This window comes from Lucilia cuprina, chromosome 6 (assembly GCF_022045245.1).
Source record: "Lucilia cuprina isolate Lc7/37 chromosome 6, ASM2204524v1, whole genome shotgun sequence".
Taxonomy (NCBI): domain Eukaryota; kingdom Metazoa; phylum Arthropoda; class Insecta; order Diptera; family Calliphoridae; genus Lucilia; species Lucilia cuprina.
Window position 1 is genome coordinate 39,553,575 of NC_060954.1, and position 25,644 is coordinate 39,579,218.

Sequence of the window (25,644 nt, forward strand, 5' to 3'; positions counted from 1 at the left end):
CAAATTTGTATCAATAGTCCAGCATCTAATTGTTCTCGACCATATCTAAACAATTAGATAATTGGATTGTTCTAGATTCCGTGTCGTAAGAGCTTCACTAAGAGGATATAGAAATGTTTATTGCAACATAGTTTTCTTTCGAATGCATTTCCACTCAGATCATTTTTCTTGATTAACAATTCTCAAACTCAGCTACGCAATATAATATAGGTAGTTACCGCCACTTTCATTTTAGGACTTAGCTCTCTGATTTCTACAGATTGTTGTCAAAACGGACTAAATGTTTTAGTTTTATCCGAAATGTACTTTTGATTTAAGATAGACCGTAGGAACAAGTACAAATAAAGAGATGGCGTGGATTTGTGGTCAACATTCAGATAATTATCACATCCCTTTAGGGCTTCATGTCAAAATAGTTAAACTTCTATATAACGTTTACTGCAGAAGTCAAAACAAAGAGGAAGAAGAGAAAACCTCTTAATTTCTTTGCCCAGTCCTGGTGCATTGTATTTTTGATACGTTAGATTATTCTGTTCTATCCGACCTTATAGATTTCATTGCGCTCGTGAACTTTTCACTTGAGATTGAATCTAGGATGACGTACAATTAAAGCCACTTTTGGCTCTTGGGGTTTCACAACTTCTGCAGAAGCTGACAACGAGGAGACTGTTCTTTACTTTTTCTATCACTTATCGGACATGCATAAAGTGTTTTTAACATGACTTGACAGATTTATCCGGAATTGAACATTTTGGATAAATTCACTTTGTGATTAATGCGCTATGCAGAAAATAAAACTGAGTTATCAGACATGTCGATGAAAACCTTTAAAAATGAAAAACATTTAAACCATATTAGCTGTATAAATCATCAAATGTAGATTTATGGATGCCCTATAAACTACTGTTTCGATCTACAAATCTAATTTTCTATAAGTTTATAGGACTCTTAATCAATAACTACCTCAAATTGTTGAAGTAGCGTAATGGAAAATCTGACTAAATTGTCTGTATTGTTAAATAAACCAAAACATTATTGTTTCAGTTTTAACTTTATCTTATCGTATACAAAGTTTACTCCAATTTTATGACTACTGCCTCTGCTCATATCTGAACAAACACAAAAACCAGACTGACGCGTAAAATTTTGACCTCTGCCAATATGTAGAACATATTCGATTGCACACATATTTCAAACAACTTTCGCATTGAATATTTCAATTCAAATTAAGACTGCAACGTTAAAACATCTCTAGAATAAACATTAATAAAAAATAGTTTTAAATTTGTCCCTTAAGAATTCTCATTAAGTTAAAATTTTTTTATTAAGTAAATAAACAAAAACAAAAATAAAAATGTCAAGTGAAATGAAACATATTGATCCTAATACCTCTACAATTATTATTTGTGTTATGTTTGGTGTAGTTTTTATCATATTCATTGCTGTGATGTTCAAATCGTATATGAAGAAAAGAAAACGAAGTGTGGATACAATCTTTCCAAAGAGTAAGAAAATTATGAAAATACATATTTAAGTGAAAAACGTTTATTTTAGTTAAAGTAATATTTAGCTAAATTACCAATATTCTTAAAATATAAACATTACTCTAATACTTTCAACGAATGAATACAATATCCTACAGGGATGGCAAGTGGAATTTTCAAATTGTACAAAACCGAATTTAAAAGTGTACTTTTTTGTGTCAGATTGAAAAAACTAAAATGTTTTAAATCGACTTTTTCGTTCAGTAAGTTAGTTAGTTAGTTAATTTAAAAGGCGGATTTACATATGTACATCAAATTCAAAGAAATACTCATAGGCCTCTATCGGGCCTGTTGTGCGTTCCTTAACCAGTGTCTCAGGTGGGAATCGAACACACCACCTGCGGTCTACCAGACTAAAACACTAACCACTAACCTACCGGAGGCCACCATTCATTAAACTAATCAATATTTATAGTTTATTAGTCAATGTACTAGTCTAATGACAAGACAATATACTATTCCACAAAAAAGATGGACGATTAGTCTATAACAAGACAATTTTGGTGAAAAACCTATAAATTTTACATTAGCGAGTCATTGGAGGGATGTTGTTCATTTTTGACAACTATGAACTACATCTAATCTTATTCATGGATGCAATAAAAATCCGATATTTGGTCAAAAATAGACCGAAATTGTTCAATGACATGCTTATGTTAATTTCATTGGTTTTTCACCAAAGTTTGATGTACCTCGAATATGTTATTTGTAGTGATTTTTCTACATCTCTTTCCTCACTTTTAACTGTGTTTTCATTTGTAAGGAAATATATGGTTTATAAATGCGAAACGACATGATTAAGATGTCGTTTGTAAAGAATGACTTCAATTATTTTTCCCTGGGTAGTCAATAGACTGGTCAAAAGACAGAAGTCTATTGTCTCTCTATAGACTTGAGGATAGACAAAATACTAGTCTATAGATTATTGTCTAGTCTAGCCCATATACTACTACAAAAACTAGACAAGCGATCGGAAAAAAGTAAAACTAAAAAGTACTCTCTTTGTTAAATGTTGTCTAGTTATAATCTATTCCTGGATTCATTAAAATATACTCTTCCGAAGTGTGTATTAAATATTTGATCGAAGTCGGTAGTTCTTTAAATTTTGTGTTAAATAATAATTTCATATTTTAAAATTGTACAAAAAGGGTCTTTGGTATACCATTGTACTTTTGAAGATCGAATTGTACCAAAAAATTATTATAATTCACCAATGGTTCAAAAACACTCATTGAAAGTCGTCTGGTATCTCTTGAGGGGGTATTGAGGTGAGCTTTGCCACGCAGGACTTGCTACTCATATATTTGATAAGTTGTACTTAATCTTGTAATAAGAGCAAACACTTCAATATGGACTTCTCCGTTTCGATCTCATACGATTTTTAATAATAATGTTAGAAACAAACAAAAATTAAGTGGAGAAAGGAGAGTCTCATTCAAACATCCAGGAGAGTAAAGCTTCCAACAACAGGCTGAATAATCAGTCAAATTAACTGGGGTTCTATAAAATAAAAATTTGTATACTGATTTAGAATATCAACCAGAGAAACTATGCTGAAATAGTATTCTTTAAGTCCTTACCAGCGCCCGTTTTAAACTTCGATAAATAACTTCAAATGAGAATTCCAACAAGAAAAACTAAGGAGTGAGATCGAAAAATTCTTAACATACATATATGTTTATAAAAAAGAAACCACTAAACTTACAGCTTTATTTTTTTTATTTGATTCAAATTATTATTACAATTTACAAAAAAAAAAAAATATTTTTATAGTTTTAATTACTAGTGATGAAATTTTGAACCCTTTTCGGAAACCCTTCCATTAACGTTTTTATAGTGCTTTCTGTCACTTTGCTCGAACATGTAGTCCATCTCCGTTTAAAATCTACCACACTTTTGGACACCTTTTTTGTACTCTTCAATTCGCTTTTAACAAGAGCCCAATATCTCTCCACTGGCCTTAGCTCCGGGCAGTTTGGAGGATTTGCCTCTCTTGGTACAAATACCACATTATTGTTCTTGTACCACTCAAGGGCTAGTTTACCATAGTGACAGGATGCCAAGTCAGGCCAAAAATAAGTGGACACATTATGAAGTCTTATGAATGGAAGCAGCCTTTTTTGTAAACATTCCTTGATGTAAATTTCGGTATTTATAGAGCCCGTTGTAACAAATGATTGGCTTCTTTTGCCGCAACTGCATATTGCTTGCCATACCAAGAACTTTCTGGGAAATTTTGTCTGCTTTTGGGTCCTAAACTTTTCTTCAACATTCCCTCGAGCATCAGCAACATAAAACTTTTGACCTGGAAGTTGCGAAAAATCTGCCAGAACATACGTTTCGTCATCCATTATGCAGCAAGAATATTTTTTTTATAAAACTTGACTTCAATTTCCGTGCTCTGTTTTTGGCCTCTAAATTTTTAGCAGCGTTCCTGTCAGGAACTTTTTGAGCCTTGTAGGTTTTTAAACCTGCATTAGCTTTAACTTTTCGTACCAAATAGTCCGAGCACTGAGCTAACCGAGCTGCTTTCCTACCGGATGTGTTGGGAGCTCTTTTCTATTTTATTGGCTTTAGAAACATCATGTGGACCATTCCTTCTACCTGAACCATGTTTTCTATCAACTGACAAGTTCTCCCGGTACTGTTTAATAACATTGGAAAGAGTTTGACGGCAGACCTTTGTATGCTTGGCCAACTTTTTGTAAGACCAAGTTGGGTTTAGTTGAAAATATTTAATAATTTCAGTACGCACTTTTTTCTGGTCACTCATTTTAATCAGATTAACAAAAAAATTAATATAATTGACATTACACATAATAACTGACATGTTTTTCAAAGGTAACTTGATCAAAAAAAAAAAAAAATCAAATAATACTTTGGTTGAAAAATGTAATGAAAAACGTGTGTTAAGAATTTTTCGATCTCACTCCTTATACTAAAAACACAGTTTTTTGGGATGACGAGATCTCCAATGAACTGACGTATCATAAACTATAGCGAGAAATGACTTGGTAAAGCTCTCCGATATGCTCCACTATATTGTCAGACTGAAACTTTGCGCTATTGACAATCAAGTGGAATTTATATGGATTCTACAACATGAGCCCATTTGGAGATAACAAATGGATTGCTTTTGGAAGTAGTTGATATCCAAATCAAAATTATACATTCCCCTCGATACGTTTCAAATTGGAAAAATTGTACTCAGTTGATACATTATTACCACCAGCTGAATGTCCAAAATGCTCTGGGTCTTGACACTCATGTCCCCTGCTAGGTGAACGTTAAGGCTTCTTGTAGACAAATCTTCACGACACCTCGAAAATTGTAATCAGTTGGTTCACTGTTACCACCTGCTGAATGTCCAAAATATTTTGGCTCTTGACTCTCATGTCCATTGATAGATGAACGTTAAGGCTTCTTGTAGGCAAATCTTTTCGAGACCTCGAAAATTGTACTCAGTTGGTCCACTATTACCACCAGCTGAATGTCCAAAATGTTTTGGCTCTTGACTCTCATGTTCCCTGATAGGTGAAAGTTAGGCTTCTTGCAGGCAAATCTCCTCGATACCATATGATCGAACACATGTGTGATTGTATCCAATTATTATTTAAAACATGAGGCCCCTGTCTACGGTTTGAATTGGCTACAAAAACATACGAACTCAATTGGTCCGCTATTATCACTTGTTGAATGTCCTGTCTCCTGATAGGAGAACGTTAAGGCTTATCGCAGGTATATGTTTAAAAGACTTTCCGTATGAAAAACAAAAATGATCTGAACTATCTTAGGACATTTCCCTAACGAATTTAACCAAATTTATACGAAGTATCGGATGGTTCTCCTTGGTACCAATAACAAGATCGATCAGAACAACTCAAAAAAAAAAATTGTCCTTGAAAATGTTTAACTGAATAAATAGCTTAAAGGAGAGTAATCATTCTTTCAAGTTTTCAAAGAACGTTCAATTGAGTTTCCATATAAATTTTAAAGAAAGAACTTTAAATAACTAACGTCATAACATCATAAATTATTAACTAAACTATATAATAGTTTAACCATAATACATATAATTAACACTAGTTTTTGTTTAATGTTATTATACACACCATCTGACAGATGAAAGTTCAATTCTTTAAAGAAACATTTTTATTTTCAATGCGATTAGAAAAAAAATCAAATAAATTGCTAAAATATTTCATAATTTCTCTAATTAAAAAATAAAGATATTACCGATATGAACTGAACGATTACTTTACATTATTCGTCGTAGTGCTAAACCTAATTCGCATTCTTTGTGCAGCTCTTCATCGATAAGAGGTTAACAAATTTCTTTGACATTAATAATGGACCAACGAGAATTCTATAAGTCTTGATATATCTTTCTAGTGGCAAACAAATTCCGATATAACGTTGGAAATACATTTTTTTCCAACGTATTCCTTTGCAGATACCGATGAAATGTTCTTAACCAATGAGTGGGAGTCTTGTTCCTCTGGCAATCAGCCAGTCCGTAATCTTCCTTCTTGGATAATTAGAAAAGTTAGAAGTGATATTGTTATATAGATTTGATAACTAATGCAGGCTATTGATTGTTTTTCCTCTTACTTAGTTTTGGCAACTTGGATTTGGGCCATTAGGCACTCGCATGTATATTCCATGTATATGTATATAAAATTATGAGACATACATATATATGTATGTATATATCTATAGTGTATTAGAAAATTAGAAAACTTATCTATAAACAATCCGAGGAAATACTTTACTTACCTGGTAAGCAGGCAAGTAATAGTAAAGCAATGTGGAAGTACTTACTTTTGGGTTGAATAACTAATTATTTTTGTGCTTACCCCACTTTCTTGGGCTTAAACCTGGCTCTACATTTTTTTTGTATTTATTAGACTTTCCGCTTATTCAGTGCTCCATTAAAAAGTTGTTTTATTGTACTTTTTTGAATAGTTTTTAAGCAAAAGTACAAATCGAGATTTTTTAAAAAATGGTTCGAACCACAAACGTTGGATAGATGTTTTAGATAATTAAACTTATTCTCTAGATAATTGGCTACAAATCCTATTAAAAAGAATTAAATAATACGTAATAATGACAACCCATTACCAGGTAATGTATTCAACAACTACATTGCCTAGATTATTCATTACCAGGGCAAGGAATTCTATGCAGATGCATGTTTGTAGTCAGTAACTCGAAATAACTTTTAACTATTTTTCTTTTCGAATCAACGAATTTGCTACAAAATGGCATCGATTTGTTGTTGCAAATGCATTTGAAATTGCATATTTTGCTTTAAATTGCATATATTTTGCATATTTCCAACATTTTTATAGCATATTTTGCATATTTTTTAAATTTTTCTAAAACAAATTCTTTTGTTTTCTCTGTATTTCATATTTTTACAACAAATTTGGTAATTACATATTTAGAATTTTTTTTTAAATAAATATCAACAAATTTCGATTTAACAACAAAATACTAGGTTCTATAAAATACAATTTTACATAGTTTTATTTAATTTTTAAAACTACAATAGTGCGGAAGGTATTTTGAGTTTGTGCTGCTAATTGCAACGTGCAAAATATTTATCCTTAAAATATTGGTTCAATATCACTTTCTGAGTGTGTCCATTCGTGTGTCCATATAAAAATATTAGTTCATGAAATTTTGTTCTTACACTTCTCTCACGTAAAAATTCACTTGAAAACATTACTAAACGTTAAAATTCGGAAGAAATGTAATTTATACAAAAATACATTCATTCACCAAATTTTATTGGAATTGCTATCAAGCTTTCAACTTTCAAAAAAAAAAAAAAACTTAAAAAACGTTTAGTGCATGAAAATCCTTGCCCTGCTCATTACTAAAATTTTAAGATTTTTTGCTGGTATATTCAAAATATCCATACGTCATTGATATTACTTAATATGACGCGACAATTTCATAATTTTTTAAAATTATTTCTATTTTCGAAAATCTAAATATGAGTTATCATAACGATAGTAACTAATTTTGCACAAAACTCTAGACTATTTTGAAACTAGTCGTATGTTATAATTATTTTTAAAATTAAACGTCATAAATACTTATATCAGTTGTGTGTACAATCAAATCAGACATTCTACAATATTTTTATCATTATTACGTCAAACAAGTAAATAACTATTGTTGAATGTATCATAAAATATTTTGGACAATTCCATGCGAACGTCAGTAGAACAGATGAAAGTTCAATTTAACACAGATGTTAAATAAATAGAATAAAACCCACCATAAATAAAATTACGATTATATGGACGTTGTCATTGCTTTCGAAATACATCAAAATATTGGCCCTAAACCGTTGTTAGTTGAAAACACCATAGGTTCTAAAAAGATGACTATAAGAGTTTCCAGCTCACCATCATGAAAGCAAATATATATGAACTGGCCTTCGGTAGATCGATGATTAGTTTTTCAGTCTGGCAGATTTGAGGTGTTGGCTTTGATTTCCAGTTGAGGCACTTGTTAAAGAGCGCACAACAGATTCGCTAAAACTGTGAAGTTATTTGCTTTAAAACTTTTTAAAGGAAAATAATGAGGCAATTTCAATAACAAACAAGAGTTCTATATTCGGCTTTGCCGAATCTTATATACACTTCACCGCGGTGTGTTAAAAAAAACAGTCAGTACCAAAAAGTTTTCTTTTACACAACTTACTTCGGGCTCAACATGCTCAATTTCATGTTTCTAGATTAAATATTATAGAAAATTCAAAAGTGTACCTTTTGAAAAACGAAAAAGTGCCAAAAAGTTCCTTTTTATGGGTTCTCACCTAATTCAGACTCTACATACTTAATTTCATATTTTTAGGTTCAATATTATAGACAATTCAAAAAGCATCTTTTTAAAAACGAAAAAGTACCAAAAGTTCAGAGGTTATCTCGGATTTTTGCTCATATTTCCGTTATTTATGGACCGATTTTGCTGATTTTAAATAGCGATTTTCCCAAAAGCATGTCTAACAGAATTATTGAAGATCCGGATCCCGCCGATATCTGCGGTCTTCTAAAAACTTATTTCAATAAACATACAGAGAGACGGACATGGCTTAATCAATTCCGCTATCTATAAGATTCCAGAATATATACTTTATATGGTCAAAAAATTATATTATAGAAATTATAAACGAAATGACAAACTTATATATACCCTTCTCACGACCTCGGGGGTCATGTTACCTTATTGAAGTCTCCACCTTGGTGTTATTGCAATCCTGGGGAATAGAGGGGTTATTCCAATACCTCTGGTCAGGCCAGGACTTAGAAATTGGTTACAGTCCACTGTCTGGCTTAGTCCTTGCATAGATTGAAAGAGGTCAAACCAGAGCACCGAAATACCTCTGGTCAGCCTAGGACTAAAAAATTGGTTACAGTCCACTGCCTGGCTTAGTCCTTGCATAGATTGAAAGAGATCAAACCAGAGCATCGCAATCTGGTACTACGAGTGGCCAGTTGCTGGATTATGTCCTGGCTGGTCAGTTGGTTAAGGTTCCTTCGGGATCACATCGTAGTAGTTTATTCACAAGGGAAGGGTAAGTTGCGGTTAAAAGACTGATGTAAGGTAAAGTCAATATTTCGGGATAAGTTCGGTGCTGTTTGGTGCCGAAACAACAGATACCTCACAAAGGAGTGACTGTGGAACTAGTTAGTTAGTTTGAAAAGAGGATGTACATATATACATCAAATCTGAAGAAATACACATAGGTCTCTATTGGGCCTGTTGTGCGCTCCTTAACCAGTGCCTCAGGTGGGAATCGAACCCACCATCTCTGGTCTACCAGACTAGAACTCTAACCACTAACCTACTGGAGGCAACTGTGGAACTAAGCGTTGAAAATGAGTTGGTATTAATTGTATATGGTACGGGATGAATGTGGGGTACGGCGGGCCTCACCCGTCTACCTATAATAATAGTGTTTTATGTTTTTTTCTTATGAATGTGTCGGTATAAATGAGATGGGTGCTGGGTTGTACGATGTTGGAGGAAATGATACCATTGAATTTTCCTTACTTGTCCAGATAAGTTCGCAGTATACTCTGTTTATATTAGAATTACCACAGTGTATCCCTGTGAGTAAGAACAAAGTCCTGGGCTTATTTGATGGATTCGTACTTCGGTCCACCAATTACGTATCTAGGTGCTGTTGCCGAATCAACAGAGGCCATCCTATATCTGCGTGGTTGTAAACGGAAGTTATGTTTTTACATCTCGGAAGTTAAGCAACGGTGCAGCAATGGTCAGAGATTAGATAGCTCGAACTCAGCAAATTGCTTGTACATGGACCGGCCCAATCAATGTACAAAAATTACCACCTGAGTTCTTCATTGAACGATTCAGGGGCGATGGTAGACCGTTGTTCAAGTCTACCCAGTGGATGAAAAAGACCACCGTGGGGTAGGGTATCATTCATATCCTTCTCACAAGGTGAAGGGTATAAAAATACGTTCACATTTTATCAAAAATCTCATGAATTAATATAACGATTTTACTTTTTATGGTAGAAAATTAAAATATAAGATAATATTTAAAAAATAAAACAAATTGTTTAACAAATTGTTAAAAATAATTGTTCAGACAAAGTTTTTGCTTAAAATTTATGAAAATTAACATAGGCAAATTACTTAATTGATTCACTGTATATATTGGAGAATGTGGCTTTAGAAAAGCATAATTAGACTCCTTCTATTCATATACATTCATGTAAATATAAATATTATGCAAAAAACCCATTTTTAATTTAATTAATATAAATCTTTAATAATAATCTATTTTTTCCATCGATGAATAATTTCTAATAAAGAAATTCTTCGTAATCTTAGAGGTTATAAGTAATTAAAAATTACTATATAGTTTTCAGTGTTGTTTCGATAACTAAAATAAAATGATTGCTTTTATAGCCGTAGTATGTATAATTCTTGGACTTGTGGTGTGTTTTGCAGTTTGTATAATATCGATTTGCGCCGTTATTGCCTGTTATAGAAGATGTAGAAAAACTAATTGTTCAAGTATGTAAAATTATGTTTTAAGAAATTAAAGAAAACGTGTTTAAACTATTTACTTCACGTATCTATGTGTCATTTGTTTTATTTATTATGACGCGACAATTTTATAATTTAAAAAATATAAATTTTCGACAAAATCTACAAGTGTTATCATAACGATAGTAACTAATTTTTCTCAAAACTCAGACTATTTTGTCGTATGTTATAATCGAGGCAGCATAGAATAGGTATATACCCAGTTGGCAAAATAATCGTAGACTACTTTGTCGTTTACGATTCACGCAAGACATTTTTGAACTTTTCCCCAATCGCTGTAGTTGGCTAAACGATAAAGGTCCAAACTGCGACTGAGAACTGCAACTTAAAAAACTAAAGCCCAATCGTTGCGTCATTAACAACTATCAAGATTGTCACAGAATTCCATTCCGATCGAAAGTGGAATTATAACTTGAAAATAAATCGATAAAAACTTAAAAAAGTAATAACTTTAAACAGTTTTCAGTTTCACGTTAAAAATGTGAAGTGGTTTCATTTCGAAAAATATGTAATTTTCCTTTATTGAAGAAGAAAATTAAGAAAGTTAATTCTACTTTCGATCGAAATGGAATTATGTGACAGGCCTGCATATTAGCGACAAAGACCTGAAGTTGAATAATACATACATTTTAAGCACGATCTACATCGAGAAGGGACGTTCACAAGTAAATCGATATAAGATCTAAGTTGTACCAGCAAAAAAGACAGTATTTCTATGTAGCCAGCCAGCTTGGGCCGACTGCTTCCGGGTTTTGTTGTTTTTGTTAATCCAGACGCTTGCGCTTGGCCTGGTGCAACTACCTGACTAACTCGGGTCACATTCGATTCAACACAGCCCGGTGTCGCCGCCGTGGGAATAGGGTCTCCGGAGATTGTTTACTCCCGAACCGGATACGAGGGTCATTCCTCTTCTTATGACATCATTGTGGGGTTGGTTGCGCATTTTTCCCCAATTACCAGGATACAAAACTCCCGTCCATCCGAGATCAAACGTCGTCCAAAGTATTAGAAAGTCTTCTGGACATACCTCATACATTTAGATTGCATACGAGAAAAAACAGGCAATCGTTATCAAGGGGAACATTAGAGGACAACATGCGGGAATCTGTTGTTACACATATAGCTTTAATCTGGCAAACAAGAGGACCTGATGATCTTTATTGAAAACCTAAATATACTACCATCAGCATAATCACAACACTATCATTCAGAAGAAGTCCTACAAAAGTCCGAGCTATCACGGAATGTGTACAAAACAGATGTTAACATGTTTTCCTACAGCAAATATTGATGATTGATAACAGTTGATGTAAATCTAAGATCGTATTGAACTCTGTAAGAGAGCCATAACCGAATACTCTTACAGTAGAAAGCTCTGCATTAAAAGGCTATCAGGCCATTCGGATATAATGGGCAATAAAAATGTAAAAATAATTTATATAATGCGAGTTTAATGAAGTTAACCTGACGAATGTAAAACCACTATAATTTCATAGGGTGACCCCAATAGGAGTAGGACGAGAAGAAGATGAGAATGAATAAAAACACGATTAGCAAATAACAATTGAATGAACGAATTCCAACGAATGTAGATCACGTGGAGAGGTGAGAAACTCTGGATCCCCCTTTTTTTGCTATTGCTAGGCTTTTATTGAAATTAGATCTAAATATCTCGGGAGCTATTAACACTATATATGATCACTATATATGAGTACCATATAATCAGGCACTACGGGTTTCCGGTTGCCCACAGGACCTAATCCTGACCGGTCAATTGGTTAAGGTTCCATCCACGTAGTGGCTGTGGTTTAAACCCCAAAGGACTTATATATCCTATATCTAATGGGTTGGATAATTCTATCTTCGAACAGGTCTGTGTACAAAGCAGCATATGCTGGATTCCTAAACCCGATCGGTTTTTCTTACCCGTCGTGTAGTGGGACGCCGGTATATGCTGGGGAATTGTCAGGTTAGTATTCAATGGTTGCCTATCATCCCATAGGGCGATCTTTATGATGAAAGATCGGGAAAGTCTCCATATATTGGAGATTAGTACTGATTTAGTATGCCTTTTTTACGCTTCGGAGAAGTTCTTCGGTGCTGTTGCCCTCTCAATAGGATATATTGATACATGCTACGCGACTATTTGTCGGGGCAATTATTGGAAACAATTGACTTTGGAAATTCCTATTTCCTTTGTTATATTGATCGGTTCTTAAAAGAGGGATCCTGATCCATTTTGTTGGGTATTTCGGACTACCAAAGCCGTAGCAGTAGTGTGGTTGCGCAGGCTTAAAGAGGGTCATTAGATGATAGGCATTGCATTTTGAATAGTGCAATCTTTCATGACATCATAAGGATCCGGTTTGCCGGAAGATTGCTTTCACCTGATGTTGGGTCTTGTCACCCCTTCTATTGTCTTTAGACCAGTGATTGCTATTTCCTTGTCGGGATTCGCATTGGGTTTCGATTCCATGCTGCCTGTCATTCCGCAACGGCCATGTACAAAAAATGCTACCTGAGTTCTTCATTTGCTCAAATGCGAAAAGATATGTATTTAAAACTCTCAGTATTACAATCAATATTTTAATATGAAGTCGTAGTTTTTTATAGTGTCTTCTTCTATTTCAATTTAATTTATATTAAAAATAATTAGTTATTAACAAATAAACAATGAAGGGAGAAGAAATTGCAGCAGTTGTAATTGCTGGTCTATTTGGAATTTTTGCTGTTACTACTTGGATATTACACATGACAGACTTTTGTAAAGTTCGTAGATATTTTTACAATGATCAGAATGATGTTACTGTAACTGGTATGTCTTAAGATCTTCTAAAATTAAACTAATAAATTACTTAATTTAGACACAGTATATATAACACTCAATATTAATATTACGCTTATAAAATAAATTTATTAAAAAATACTTTATAATCTTTTTCTGCATTAAGAAATATTAAATAAGATTGTGGTTTAATTATAATTCTTTAGTCTTTTGTTTATTCTATTCACAAGCAGTTTTGTTTTAATATAATTAATATTTATAAAAATATATTTTAAAAAAATGTTAAAGAGAGCAGATGAAATTGTGGGAATTGTGATTGGCAGCATAATTATTATGTTAATTTTTCTGATTTGTATAAGAAAATGTTTTAGAAGATGTAAAAACATTCATCACCATCCTTATATTTTAAGTATGTGACAATTATCAACAGTATATGTATGTATTATTCTGCCTTATTCGTAACAATTCATCGATGGGTTTAGTTCAGTTCTAGTTCAAGTTCAGTTCTAGTTTAGTTCTAGTTCAGTTTTAGTTCAATTCTATTTCAGTTCGAGTTCAGTTCTAGTTCTAGTTCTAGTTCAGTTCTAGTTCAGTTCTAGTTCAGTTCTAGTTCTAGTTCAGTTCTAGTTCTAGTTTAGTTCTAGTTCAGTTCTAGTTCAGTTCTAGTTCAGTTCTAGTTCAGTTCTAGTTCAGTTCTAGTTCAGTTCTAGTTCAGTTCTAGTTCAGTTCTAGTTCAGTTCTAGTTCAGTTCTAGTTCAGTTCTAGTTCAGTTCTAGTTCAGTTCTAGTTCAGTTCTAGTTCAGTTCTTGTTCAGTTCTAGTTCAGTTCTAGTTCAGTTCTAGTTCAGTTCTAGTTCAGTTCTAGTTCAGTTCTAGTTCAGTTCTAGTTCAGTTCTAGTTCAGTTCTAGTTCAGCTCTAGTTCAGTTCTTGCTCAGTTCTACTTCAGTTTTAGTTCAGTTGTAGTTCAGTTCTAGTTTAGTTCTAATTCAGTTCTAGTTCAGTTCTAGTTCAGTTCTAGTTCAGTTCTAGCTCAGTTCTAGTTCAGTTCTAGTTCAGTTCTAGTTCAGTTCTAGTTCAGTTCTAGTTCTGTTCTAGTTCAGTTCTAGTTCAGTTCTAGTTCAGTTCTAGTTCAGTTCTAGTTCAGTTCTAGTTCAGTTCTAGTTCAGTTCTAGTTCAGTTCTAGTTCAGTTCTAGTTCAGTTCTAGTTCAGTTCTAGTTCAGTTCTAGTTCAGTTCTAGTTCAGTTCTAGTTCAGTTCTAGTTCAGTTCTAGTTCAGTTCTAGTTCAGTTCTTGTTCAGTTCTAGTTCAGTTCTAGTTCAGTTCTAGTTCAGTTCTTGTTCAGTTCGACTTGAGTTTTAGTTTATTTATACTTCAGTTCTAGTTCAGTACGACTTGAGTTTTAGTTTATTTATAGTTCAGTTGTAGATCATATCTTAATCAATTCTAGTTCAGTTCTAACTATTCGGATTAAAGATATCCGTCATTTAGATATTAATCGAACACACCTGTTCTTAAACTAAGAAACGCATCACAGTTTACATTAGCACACAAGTAATGTATGAAATAAGTACATTTATTAAAAAATCCCTTACAAAAATTTAAAAAATTTTTGCTAGGGGATTTTTTTCTCTTATAATGGAATTTCCTAAACCAAACTACATATTTTTTAAATGATTACAACATAACGTGACCAACGTGTATTTATTGTTATCCTGATCGACTAGTTGGTCGGGTGCTATTCTCAGTCTGGCATTGTTTAAAAAAAGTATTATGCTTTGTTATGAATAAAATGTTAAAATTTGATATCCATATCAAACTAGCTTTTTTGCATTGAAAACTACGAAATTATTCCATTTCAAATTTGTATTTAATTCAAAAACCATCTGGTTATGTTATTCATACAACAAAATATAAAATCAGAAGTAATCTTATCGATTGCACTGAATAATGTTGTTAATCGCTAATAATGTTAAATGCTAAAAATATTGTTAGTTGCCAGTGAAAATTGTTAAAGAACGTTTGTGTGAAAAAGACATTATTTACATATTTTTTTGTTTTGTGTAAAACTTAAATTTAATAAAAAAAGATATATATATTTACAACGGTATGCCAACGGGAGCTATTTTTGTCATTGCTTTTATGGCCAGCGCATTAATCATCTTTTTGATTATTGTGATTGTTTGTTGCTGTTTAAAACGTAAAAATACCTACAATCAATCGACAGTATCTCGATCAAGTATGTACTTTTTATTTATTTATATTTTCATAAAATTCTATTTTGTAAATTAAACTAGAGTGGAACAGGTGCTTTGTGAATTCAAAACTTTTATTTTTTTAAAGCATTTTCTCTGTGACTATTCAAATAATTGCCCATTTCACAATCGATGTCGTATCGTTGTAGCATTGTATGTCGCAAAAATTTTTCAAATAAAATTTTTTGAAATAAAAAAAACAAGTAAGAAGTTATACAAACATCAGCACAAACCCACTCAAGTTGTGTAGGGTATAATGACGACATACTATAATACAACCATACAACAGGGAATGTGAATTGGACAAATATTTCTTATGTTTCAAAATTATATACCCTGCATCCTGGGAGAATTTTATTGTAATATGCAGAATGTATAATTTGTTTAAATTTCTTGGAAAAACATACAAAGTCTAAAACTGGTCTCAAATAAGCCATAATATGGATCGAGATTCCGAGCTATTTAGGAATTACGTATCTTGGACTGTGAACTGTCATTTAAGCTAAACATCCAACAGAGAGTCAAGAAAGCAATCGTACGGAGTTAAGAATGGTATGGGATCTTACTCCTATAAACAGCTATAGTGCGCCCCAACCTTACATATTGATATCTGGTTTGGTGGACTTCAGTTAAAAATTATTTTATTGTAGAATAACTATATAATGTTCAGATAGCTGCTCATAGTTTAGCAAGTAGATCAAGGAAGTATGTGTATAGATGTTGTTTTCGAATGTAATTTTATGAAACTTGATTGAATTATCTCTATCCAGACTCAATGAGATATCTCCCTGATACTAGTTGGATTCAATACCATGGCTGAACGATAAAATCGAACCCATTGAAAATAACCAGTGTTCATTCACAGTTGATACTCACAGAAAATGAAATAATCCCAGTAAACTATTTTCAGATTTTGGTAAAGAGTATTGTAGTTATTTCATACATTACTTGGTAATAAGTTCTCGTTATCAATAAAATAAATTAATTTTTTTGAATGTAGTCAATTGTCTATAGCGTATGTCTAATAAGGAATTAGTTAGTGTTTCTAACCGTAGTAGATTTTGGAAGTTCCCAGCAGTTCGACAAAGAGTCAATGCATACGAAAAAGACAGTAATTTCCACTAACAGTTAACCACCTGGATGATCGTAATTCGTATGTTTTGGGTCATTCGCCACGAATGTACCCTTTGTAATCGAGAATGAAGACAGTTGTCACTTTAGTGTCCTCTTTGTAAGCGGGAGCGGAGACATTCGTCTTTTTACTGTCCTAAAGTAACCTAGAGATTATACTCTTAAAAGTTGTTTTTCTTTGTACTTCCGAAAGACAGTCGTCACTTTAGTGGCCTCTTTGTAAGCGAAAGCGGAGGCAATCGTCTCTTTACTGTCTCTTTGTAGGTTGTAGAGTGACGATCGAGGACAAGCCCATGTTAAAATGGTTGGTCATCTGGGTAGTCAGGTGGCTAGGGGTCACAACAAGTGGTAGGTTAAGTGGTGGGTTTTTTCAAGAAATGTTGATATTTACATTTGTATGAAAACCATTTCAGGTAGAATTATAAAACTATTTTTGAATGGGGCATTGAGTAAGACAATAGAATAGCAAACACGAAAAATAACTGTAAAACCAGTTTTAAATCCGGAAAAGTCAGGTAAGCAGATTTGTAACTAGTTATTTTTTGGTCATCGTCGAACAACAATAAGTAGTTATTCACCCAAAAAGTTACTACTTACCGGGTATGTAGAGAGGATATGGCAAACATATAAGCAGATCGAATAAAACTTCAATTTACACAAATATTTATCCGCCTAGAAATAAATAACAATCTCTCGATATTGTATTTGAGGTGCACACGTAAAAATTTTCTAAACGTTTATAATTTATTTATTTTTAAACGTGAATGAATCATTCACCATGAGGGGATTTGTATATAATCTTATCGTTTACACATAAAAACACAAGTTATTGAGAATAAAAAAGAAAATATAATTCAGTGTTGTCTGCATTACTTACTTAATAACAAAGTTTATAATATTTTTTTGATTGATTTGAATTTCTTACAATTTTACATCACAATTTAAAACAAAAATGTCCATAAGAGCGGGTGAAATAGCTGGAATAGTAATGAGTAGTTTAATTGGTACTGTTATGGTTGTAATATGTATTTTGACTTTTGTTTCCTGCTGTCGAAGACGCAAAAATATTTATAATAATGCGAATATTTCAAGTAAGATAAATTTTGATTTATTTCTTTTATATATTTCATTTTATATTTTTGTATATAGTCTATTTTCTAGTTAATAGTCTAATCCTTAATCTTGTTAAAAGTCTAGTCTATAGTATAGTCTAGTCTATAGTATAGTCTAGTCTATAGTATAGTCTAGTCTATAGTATAGCCTAGTCTATAGTATAGTCTAGTCTATAGTATAGTCTAGTCTACAGTATAGTCTAGTCTACAGTATAGTCTAGTCTATAGTCTAGTCTACAGTATAGTCTATAGTCTAGTCTACAGTATAGTCTATAGTCTAGTCTATAGTATTGTCTATAGTCTAGTCTATAGTATTGTCTATAGTCTAGTCTATAGTCTAGTCTATAGTCTAGTCTATAGTCTAGTCTATAGTCTAGTCTATAGTCTAGTCTATAGTCTAGTCTATAGTCTAGTCTATAGTCTAGTCTATAGTCTAGTCTATAGTCTAGTCTATAGTCTAGTCTATAGTCTAGTCTATAGTCTAGTCTATAGTCTAGTCTATAGTCTAGTTTATAGTCTAGTCTAAAGTCTAGTCTATAGACTGATCTATAGTCTAGTCCATAGACTGGTCTATATAGTCTAGTCTATAGACTGATCTATAGTCTAGTCCATAGACTGGTCTATATAGTCTAGTCTATAGTCTAGTCTATAGACTAGTCTATATTCTAGTCTATAGTTTAGTCTATATGGTATATTCTATAGTCTAGTCTATCCTATAATCTAGTCGATAGTCTGGTCTATAGTCTAGCCTATTCTAGCCATTATATAGTCTAATTTATAGCTTAGTCTGTTTTAGTCTAGGGTTAAAAGTATTTAATGCATTCTAGTATATAGCGTAGTTTATAGTCTAATATATTGTCTAGTATATAGTTTAGTCTAATATAATATATAGTCTTGTTTATAGACTAGGCTATAGTCTAAGCTATAGTCTAGTCTATAGTCTTATCTATAGTGTAGTATATATTCTAGTACATAATCTAGTCTTTAGTCTGGTAGATAGTCTAGTCTATGATCTAATCTATAGTCTAGTACTTAGCCTAGTTTAAAGTCTAGTTTGTAGTCTATGCTATAGGCTAATCTATAATCTAGTTCATAATCTATAGTCAGGTCTATAACCTAGTCTATGCTCTGGTCTATAATCTAGTCTATAGTCTAGTCTATAGTCTAGTCTATAGTCTGGTCTATAGTCTATACTCCGGTCTATAGTCTAGTCTATGGTTTAGGTTGAAGGTAATAAATTACTACTTTGTATATAAATAAATCCATAAATCCATCAGATTCTTTATATTCTGCAACACATTTTAAAAAATAGTTTAAATTTTCTATAGAATTCAAACAAATATATCTATGTTCTCAGTTTTTATTGAGCATATAAAATAACGGGGATTTTTTTTATTTCTCATTAAACTGTTTGGGACTTTCAATATTTCAATGATGAAATACACACACATAAGGTGACCAACCTACTTTTTTGAATGCCTCGATAGGCTGGTTAGTAAGATTTTAACATTCAACGACCAATTACGAACTGAATTACATGATTCGCCATACAAAATTTGAATTGCGAATTACACAAGTTGTAAGTAATTTAGTGTAAATTAGGTACGAATTACAAATGAATAAGTGTCATTTCTAATTCCTATCGGGTATTTATCATAATCAGCTGTTTGTTTTTATTGGTTGGAGACAAACAAAAAATATAATTACAAAAAACTACAAATAAATAGAAAATATACAATTGTCCAATTCTTAAACGATGTCGTATCGTTGCTCGTGTGAACGAACTAGGTATCAGTCTGAAAGTTTCGCATTCGATTCTTAAAAGAGAAAGTAAGAAAAATTAATATTAAATTTGACAGCTTTAACATAGATTTCAAATGTTATATTGCAGAAGATTTATTTATAAAGGTTTAAAGCATTTCTATATTAAAAAATTACGAAATTATTTTTTCTTTTCAAAATTAAATTTTTTCTTAGAAATCATATTTCCGTTTAAAAGACCATATCTGGTCACGTTATTTCTACACAACATTATAATGTGTGAATTAATCTTATCTATTGTTTATTATACACAACAACACGCACTAAGTGAAGGTGAGAATAGAAACGCCAAAAATATTATTCTTTCGTTAGTTGCCATTAAAAAATTGATATTGAAAGTTTGTGTTAAAAAGTCATTACTTGTGTAAAACTTTAATTATAAAAAAAATAAAAAAATATAACAGAAATATGGATGATGGTTTGCCAACGGGAGCAATTGTATCAATTGTTTTCGGTGCTCTTATAGCAACCGCAATGGTTGTCTTTTGGATTATTTTAATTGTTTGGTGCTGTTTGAAACGTAAAAATGTCTATAATCAAACGACAGTGTCACATTCAAGTATGTACTTTTTATTATTTATTCATTTGTATTATTTATGAGTTTTTATTTTTTAAATATATTCAGAGCGGAAAAGGGGAAATTTTAATACAAAACGATTTATTCAAACTTCAATTGTAGGGCTTTTCAGAAATATATAGAAAATTTTATTAGTTCCACAACTAATTCTGGAACGCATTATTAAACCCTGTACTCGTTTTAGTTTGGCGCTGAACAGCTAAAGACTAATAGAAGATCAGAATTTTGAAGATATCTGACAACCATGGCTACTTTGAAATGTTTACAAATTATTCTTTCAAAACAAACCTCCCCCGGGATCATCATTTTGGTGTATTGCAATACCGGGATAAAGAGGTGCTACCAGTATCTCTAATCTGCCGCGACTATAAATATCTGACGAATATCGCTACTCTGAAATGTTAAAAAGTTCTTGTCTCAAACCAAACCTCCCCCGAGGCAGGTTTCCTAGATGAACAACTCTCATCTTGGTGTATTGCAATACCTGCGTAAAGAGGTGCAACCAGTACCTCACAATTAGTTTTAGAATGCATTATTTAACCCTGTACTCGTTTTAGTTTGGCGTTGAACAGCTGGACAATAATACAAGATCAAAATTTTAAAGATATCTGACGAACATCGCTACTTTGAAATGTTTAGAATTTATTTTAATAATCTGGTCTGGACTGCTTTAGACAAAAAGTGCAATACCGCACTGATACAGGATGTTCAGCGTAAATGCAGCTTGAGTATAAGAGGTGCCATGTGTACTACTTCATATGAGGCGGCGCTTTACTTTTGACGAACTGGCCAAAAGCGTTTATAGGACACGTCATCAATGTATGCTGGACACATTGGAAGGGTATACACAATCATCGGACAGCCTTTATCGTATACCAGACGCAGAATATGTGGAAAACTTTAAATAGTGTCTTGGTCAAGCGATCAGAAGATCAGAGCAAATATCATTAGAAATCCGTTGTTACACGGATGGCTCTGAATTGGGGTATAAAGTGGGGCTGGGGTTCTATATTGAAGATTCAGAAGCAGAAATATACCATCGTTTACCAAATCATAACACAAGCTTCCAGGCAGAAGTACGAACAATAACAGAATGCGTAAATTGCATTAAATATGGAGCCCACAGGGCTTAATATATTTACCGACAGCCAGAAGGCTATTAGGCCGATATCAATTGATAGAACTAAAACTAAGACCGCATTTGATTGTAAGAAAGCTTAAACTGAATACTCTCCCAGAGGTAAGGTTCACATCATATGGGTACCAGCCCGAATGTAATAGCTTTAAAAGGGAAGGGAATTCGAGGTAGTTAACCTGACAAACGCAAAACCATTCCACGCAACAAAAGCTGAACTAAAAATATAGGTGAGAGAATCCTATAAGGCCTCATGGAATAATGAAACAGTAGGTAGGACCACGAAGATCCTATGGGGTGACCCTGATGAGAGCAAGACGAAAAATCTCCTCAAAATGAACAAGTCTAAAGTTAGTATGATAGTACGTATTCTGAGTGGACACACAGGATTACGAGCCCATCTATGTAAAATGGGTCGTGCGGATTCAGACATATGTAGAGCATGTAGAGAGGACAGTGAACAGGTGTTTGATGTTCATTCGGAAATCTAAATTTGCAGAGTGAGCATCGTTGTTAAAAGACTAATGCAAGGGATAATCCATATTTCGGGATAAGGACAAAGGAGGGTCTGTGGGACTAAGCGTTGGAAATGAATTGGTGTTAAATGTTTATAATATAAGATTAATGTAGGGGTACTCGGGTCTTGCAATTCCATAGATCTAGAGTGAATATGTCGGATGTTGCTCTCTATGAGTGTGTAAATGAGGAGTGTGCAGGGTTGAAAGATTTTAGTTGAAAGGTATCTTATACAAGTGATGCCATTGAATTTTCCTTCGTTGTCAAGGTATGTTCTGAGAAAACTCTGTTCATACCAGATTTTCTAGTTGCTGTGGGTAAGAACATAATCTTCGGCTTAATTGATTTATACGTAATTTGGTCTAACGGTTACATCTCTAGGTACTGTTGCCAACTCAATGGGGGCCATCCGATCTGCGCGCTTTTAGTTATGTTTTTGCATCACAGAAATTAAGCAACGGGAGAGCAATGGTCAGTGATTAAATAGCTCAAGTTCTTAACAGAAATTCCTTATACGTTTATTTCCACCGGCACAATGGAGCGGTGGTACGTCGTCACAGAAGGTGAAGGATATAAAAATATGTCATGCAGAGGTTTATCACGACAAACATACATATATCGATTCTCTGATCAACATTTTCCATCACATTTAAAAAAATGGCGGGTTTATTCGGTTAATTTCCATACTAATTAGGGTTTTGTAATTGATATGATCGACACTATCTTCATAGGGGAGAAGGGGTAAATATGGGCCTATCCTTATAAATTTTGGTAGATGAATTTACGTCTACTACAAAGTCATTTATGTAGACTTTAATCGTTTTATAAGTATTTATAAGTTAATTTTGACCTCAAATTATCTTGCGACCTGTAGCGTGCGCACAAGGTTTACATGGACACACAGACAGACGGACGGACAGACATAGCTAAATCGACTCAAAAAGTGATTCTGAGGCGATTGGTATACTTTAAGGTGGGTCAAGACCAATATTTTTGGGTGTTACGAACTTCAGCACAAACGCATAATACCCTCCCCACTATAGTGGTGTAGGGTATAAAAAACACATTTATGTCATTATAGGTTGTATACACGCCGGGTGCCAAATTGACACCAAATGTTTCCTATAACATCCATTGTCGAAGTATATACATACGTACGGCAACGTACGTTATCGAAATGTAAATTTTATACACATCCGTTGCTGTATGGTGCTGTCGTACCTATGTATCTACTTTAAAAACTGATGTTATTGAAAAATTATGAACACTTTGGTGTCAATTGGGTACCAGGCATGTCTACTTCTTTTCCTCTGTGTATTGCGCTTATTTTCTTGGAAAATGTTGATGAATAAAACCTCATATATCGACCAATATCGACCTAAATTTATAATCCGAAATGAGTAAATCTTACGAATGGTCATCAGTAGAACTAAAATATTTTCGGAAGTATTTTGGGCTCAAATATCACTGTCCAATGTGCAGTTATCCGAATTTTATATGAAACCTTTTTAGTATATGTACTAAATGCATTAACTATATTTAAAATAAATCAATATACGTCAACCACTTAACTAAGACTATAATATAATTATATATTTTAATAAATTACATATATCTTATCTTTAATAACTAAATAGACAAAAAAAGGTAAAATGGCTACTCTTCTTAAATTACAAATAAGGAAATGATTTGTTAAAATCATTAGTATTGATTTAAACATTGTGTCTAAAAGTTGTAACTAAACCTAAAAGAAAATGTCCACCGATCCTCATGTAGCTTCCATTCTTATGATCACGGTATTCAGTTGTATATTCGCCGGTCTTGTTTTATTAATATTATATTGTAATTGTATTCGTCGTAAAGTCTATTATAGTCAATCGGAATTATTTCCAAAAAGTTAGTGGAAGCATAAGTAAAGCGTTCTAAAAATGTGTAAAATCATTAAAACAAATTTTAAAACTTGAAAAAAATATATATTTGCTGATATCGCAGTTTTGTTATAATTTTCGCACACTTATAATTATCTATTATAACACACCTACGATTTTTGACTGATCTAAATATCTGATATGTTAGTGAGTCATGACCTTAAACGTTTTTAAAATAAATGACTCATTTTACCCAAAGAAAATAGCTAAAGTGAAAACTAATCTAAAGATAATTGGTTTGTGTTTAAATCAGCTCCACATTTGACTGAATCCGCAGGTCTAATAACTCATGATTACGTTCGATCATACTAACTTCAGATTTGCTCTGTTTTAGAAGGCTTTTTCGTCCTACTCTCGTTAGGATCACCCCTTAGGATCTTTGTGTTTCTAACCACCGTTTCATTATATCAAAAGGCCTTATGGTTTCTTTCGCTTATTTTTTAAATTAGGCACTTATTAGATTGAATGTTGCTGCTGGTTTGTCAAGTTAACTACTAGGAGCTCTCTTCTCTTTAAGCAAGTATTTTGCTCCATTGTTTCCGACTTCTTCCGAGAGGTCTGGTATCGATATGATGCCTTCTTACAGTCAAATACCAATAACAATCTAAGGCCGATTTAACCTTATCACCTAATGTTGGACTTATTGCTTTCTTATCCAATTTACGCATACCGTTATTGCTTGGACTTGTACTTGGAACTTAGTGATGTGATAAGTATTTCATGTACATTTCTGGGCCTTTAATATATAACCTCAGTACCCTTTATGTACGGCAGTTTAGAGCCTTCAGTTTAGCAATGATTACTACGCTTTAATGTTCCGCTTGACCATGACATTCTATCTAAGATCAGTGTTTTAAAGTTTTCGAGATATTCTGTCTTTAGTATATGATTGGGCAAGTTCGATTATAGTGTATAGTCTTGGGTAGGAAATAGTAGGATAGTCGTCAAGGTTCTTAGCTAGACCTAAGAATAATTCTTGGACTAGTTCATAGATTAGCTAATATACTTGTTCATAGACTAGTCCATAGAATAGTTCTTTGACTAGCCAATAGACTTGTCAAGTGACAAATTCATAGACTTTTCAAATAATTAATCTACATTGACGATATGGTAGTCATTATTTACCGTAGGCCTGTCAATAGACCATTTAAAAACTAGAACAGAACTAGAACTGAACAGGAACTGAACAAGAACTGAACAAGAACTGAACAAGAACTGAACAAGAACTGAACAAGAACTGAACAAGAACTGAACAAGAACTGAACAAGAACTGAACAAGAACTGAACAAGAACTGAACAAGAACTGAACAAGAACTGAACAAGAACTGAACAAGAACTGAACTAGAACTGAACTAGAACTGAACAAGAACTGAACTAGAACTGAACTACAATTGAACTAGAACTGGTACAGAACTGAACTAGAATTAGAACTGAACTAGAACTGAACTAGAACTGAACTAGAACTGAACTAGAACTGAACTAGAACTGAACTAGAACTGAACTAGAACTGAACTAGAACTGAACTAGAACTGAACTAGAACTGAACTAGAACTTAACTAGAACTGAACAAGAACTGAACTAGAACTGAACTAGAACTAAACTAGAACCTAACTAGAACTAAACTAGAACTGAACTAGAATAGAACCAGAACAGAACTAAAGCTTCGTATAGCAAGTTTCCGTATTTTCCTTAAACTAAATTTAATTTCATCTGTTTCCATTTTAACCAAACGTGGCTTCTGCCCT

At 32.9% G+C, this 25,644-nt stretch overlaps 1 protein-coding gene across 14 annotated transcripts in view; it reads left to right on the forward strand.

Annotated features, from left to right (window-relative positions):
• The window catches only part of LOC111685410 (protein transport protein SEC31), a 42,948-nt gene that overhangs the window by 11,842 nt on the left and 5,462 nt on the right, over window positions 1-25,644 (forward strand). Inside the window, exon 1 of one of the 14 annotated variants that reach the window (XM_046955233.1) lies at window positions 10,471-10,609. The exons of 9 other annotated variants lie outside the window; for them this stretch is intronic. In XM_046955233.1, coding sequence (XP_046811189.1) covers window positions 10,486-10,609 — 124 coding nt within the window. In that variant the 5' untranslated portion in view covers window positions 10,471-10,485. Of the gene's footprint in view, window positions 1-10,470; window positions 10,610-13,271; window positions 13,458-15,479; window positions 15,664-17,747; window positions 17,902-20,136; window positions 20,303-25,644 lie in introns of those variants that run through there. 4 more of the 14 variants (XM_046955231.1, XM_023447670.2, XM_023447669.2 and 1 more) reach the window with 4 other exon arrangements.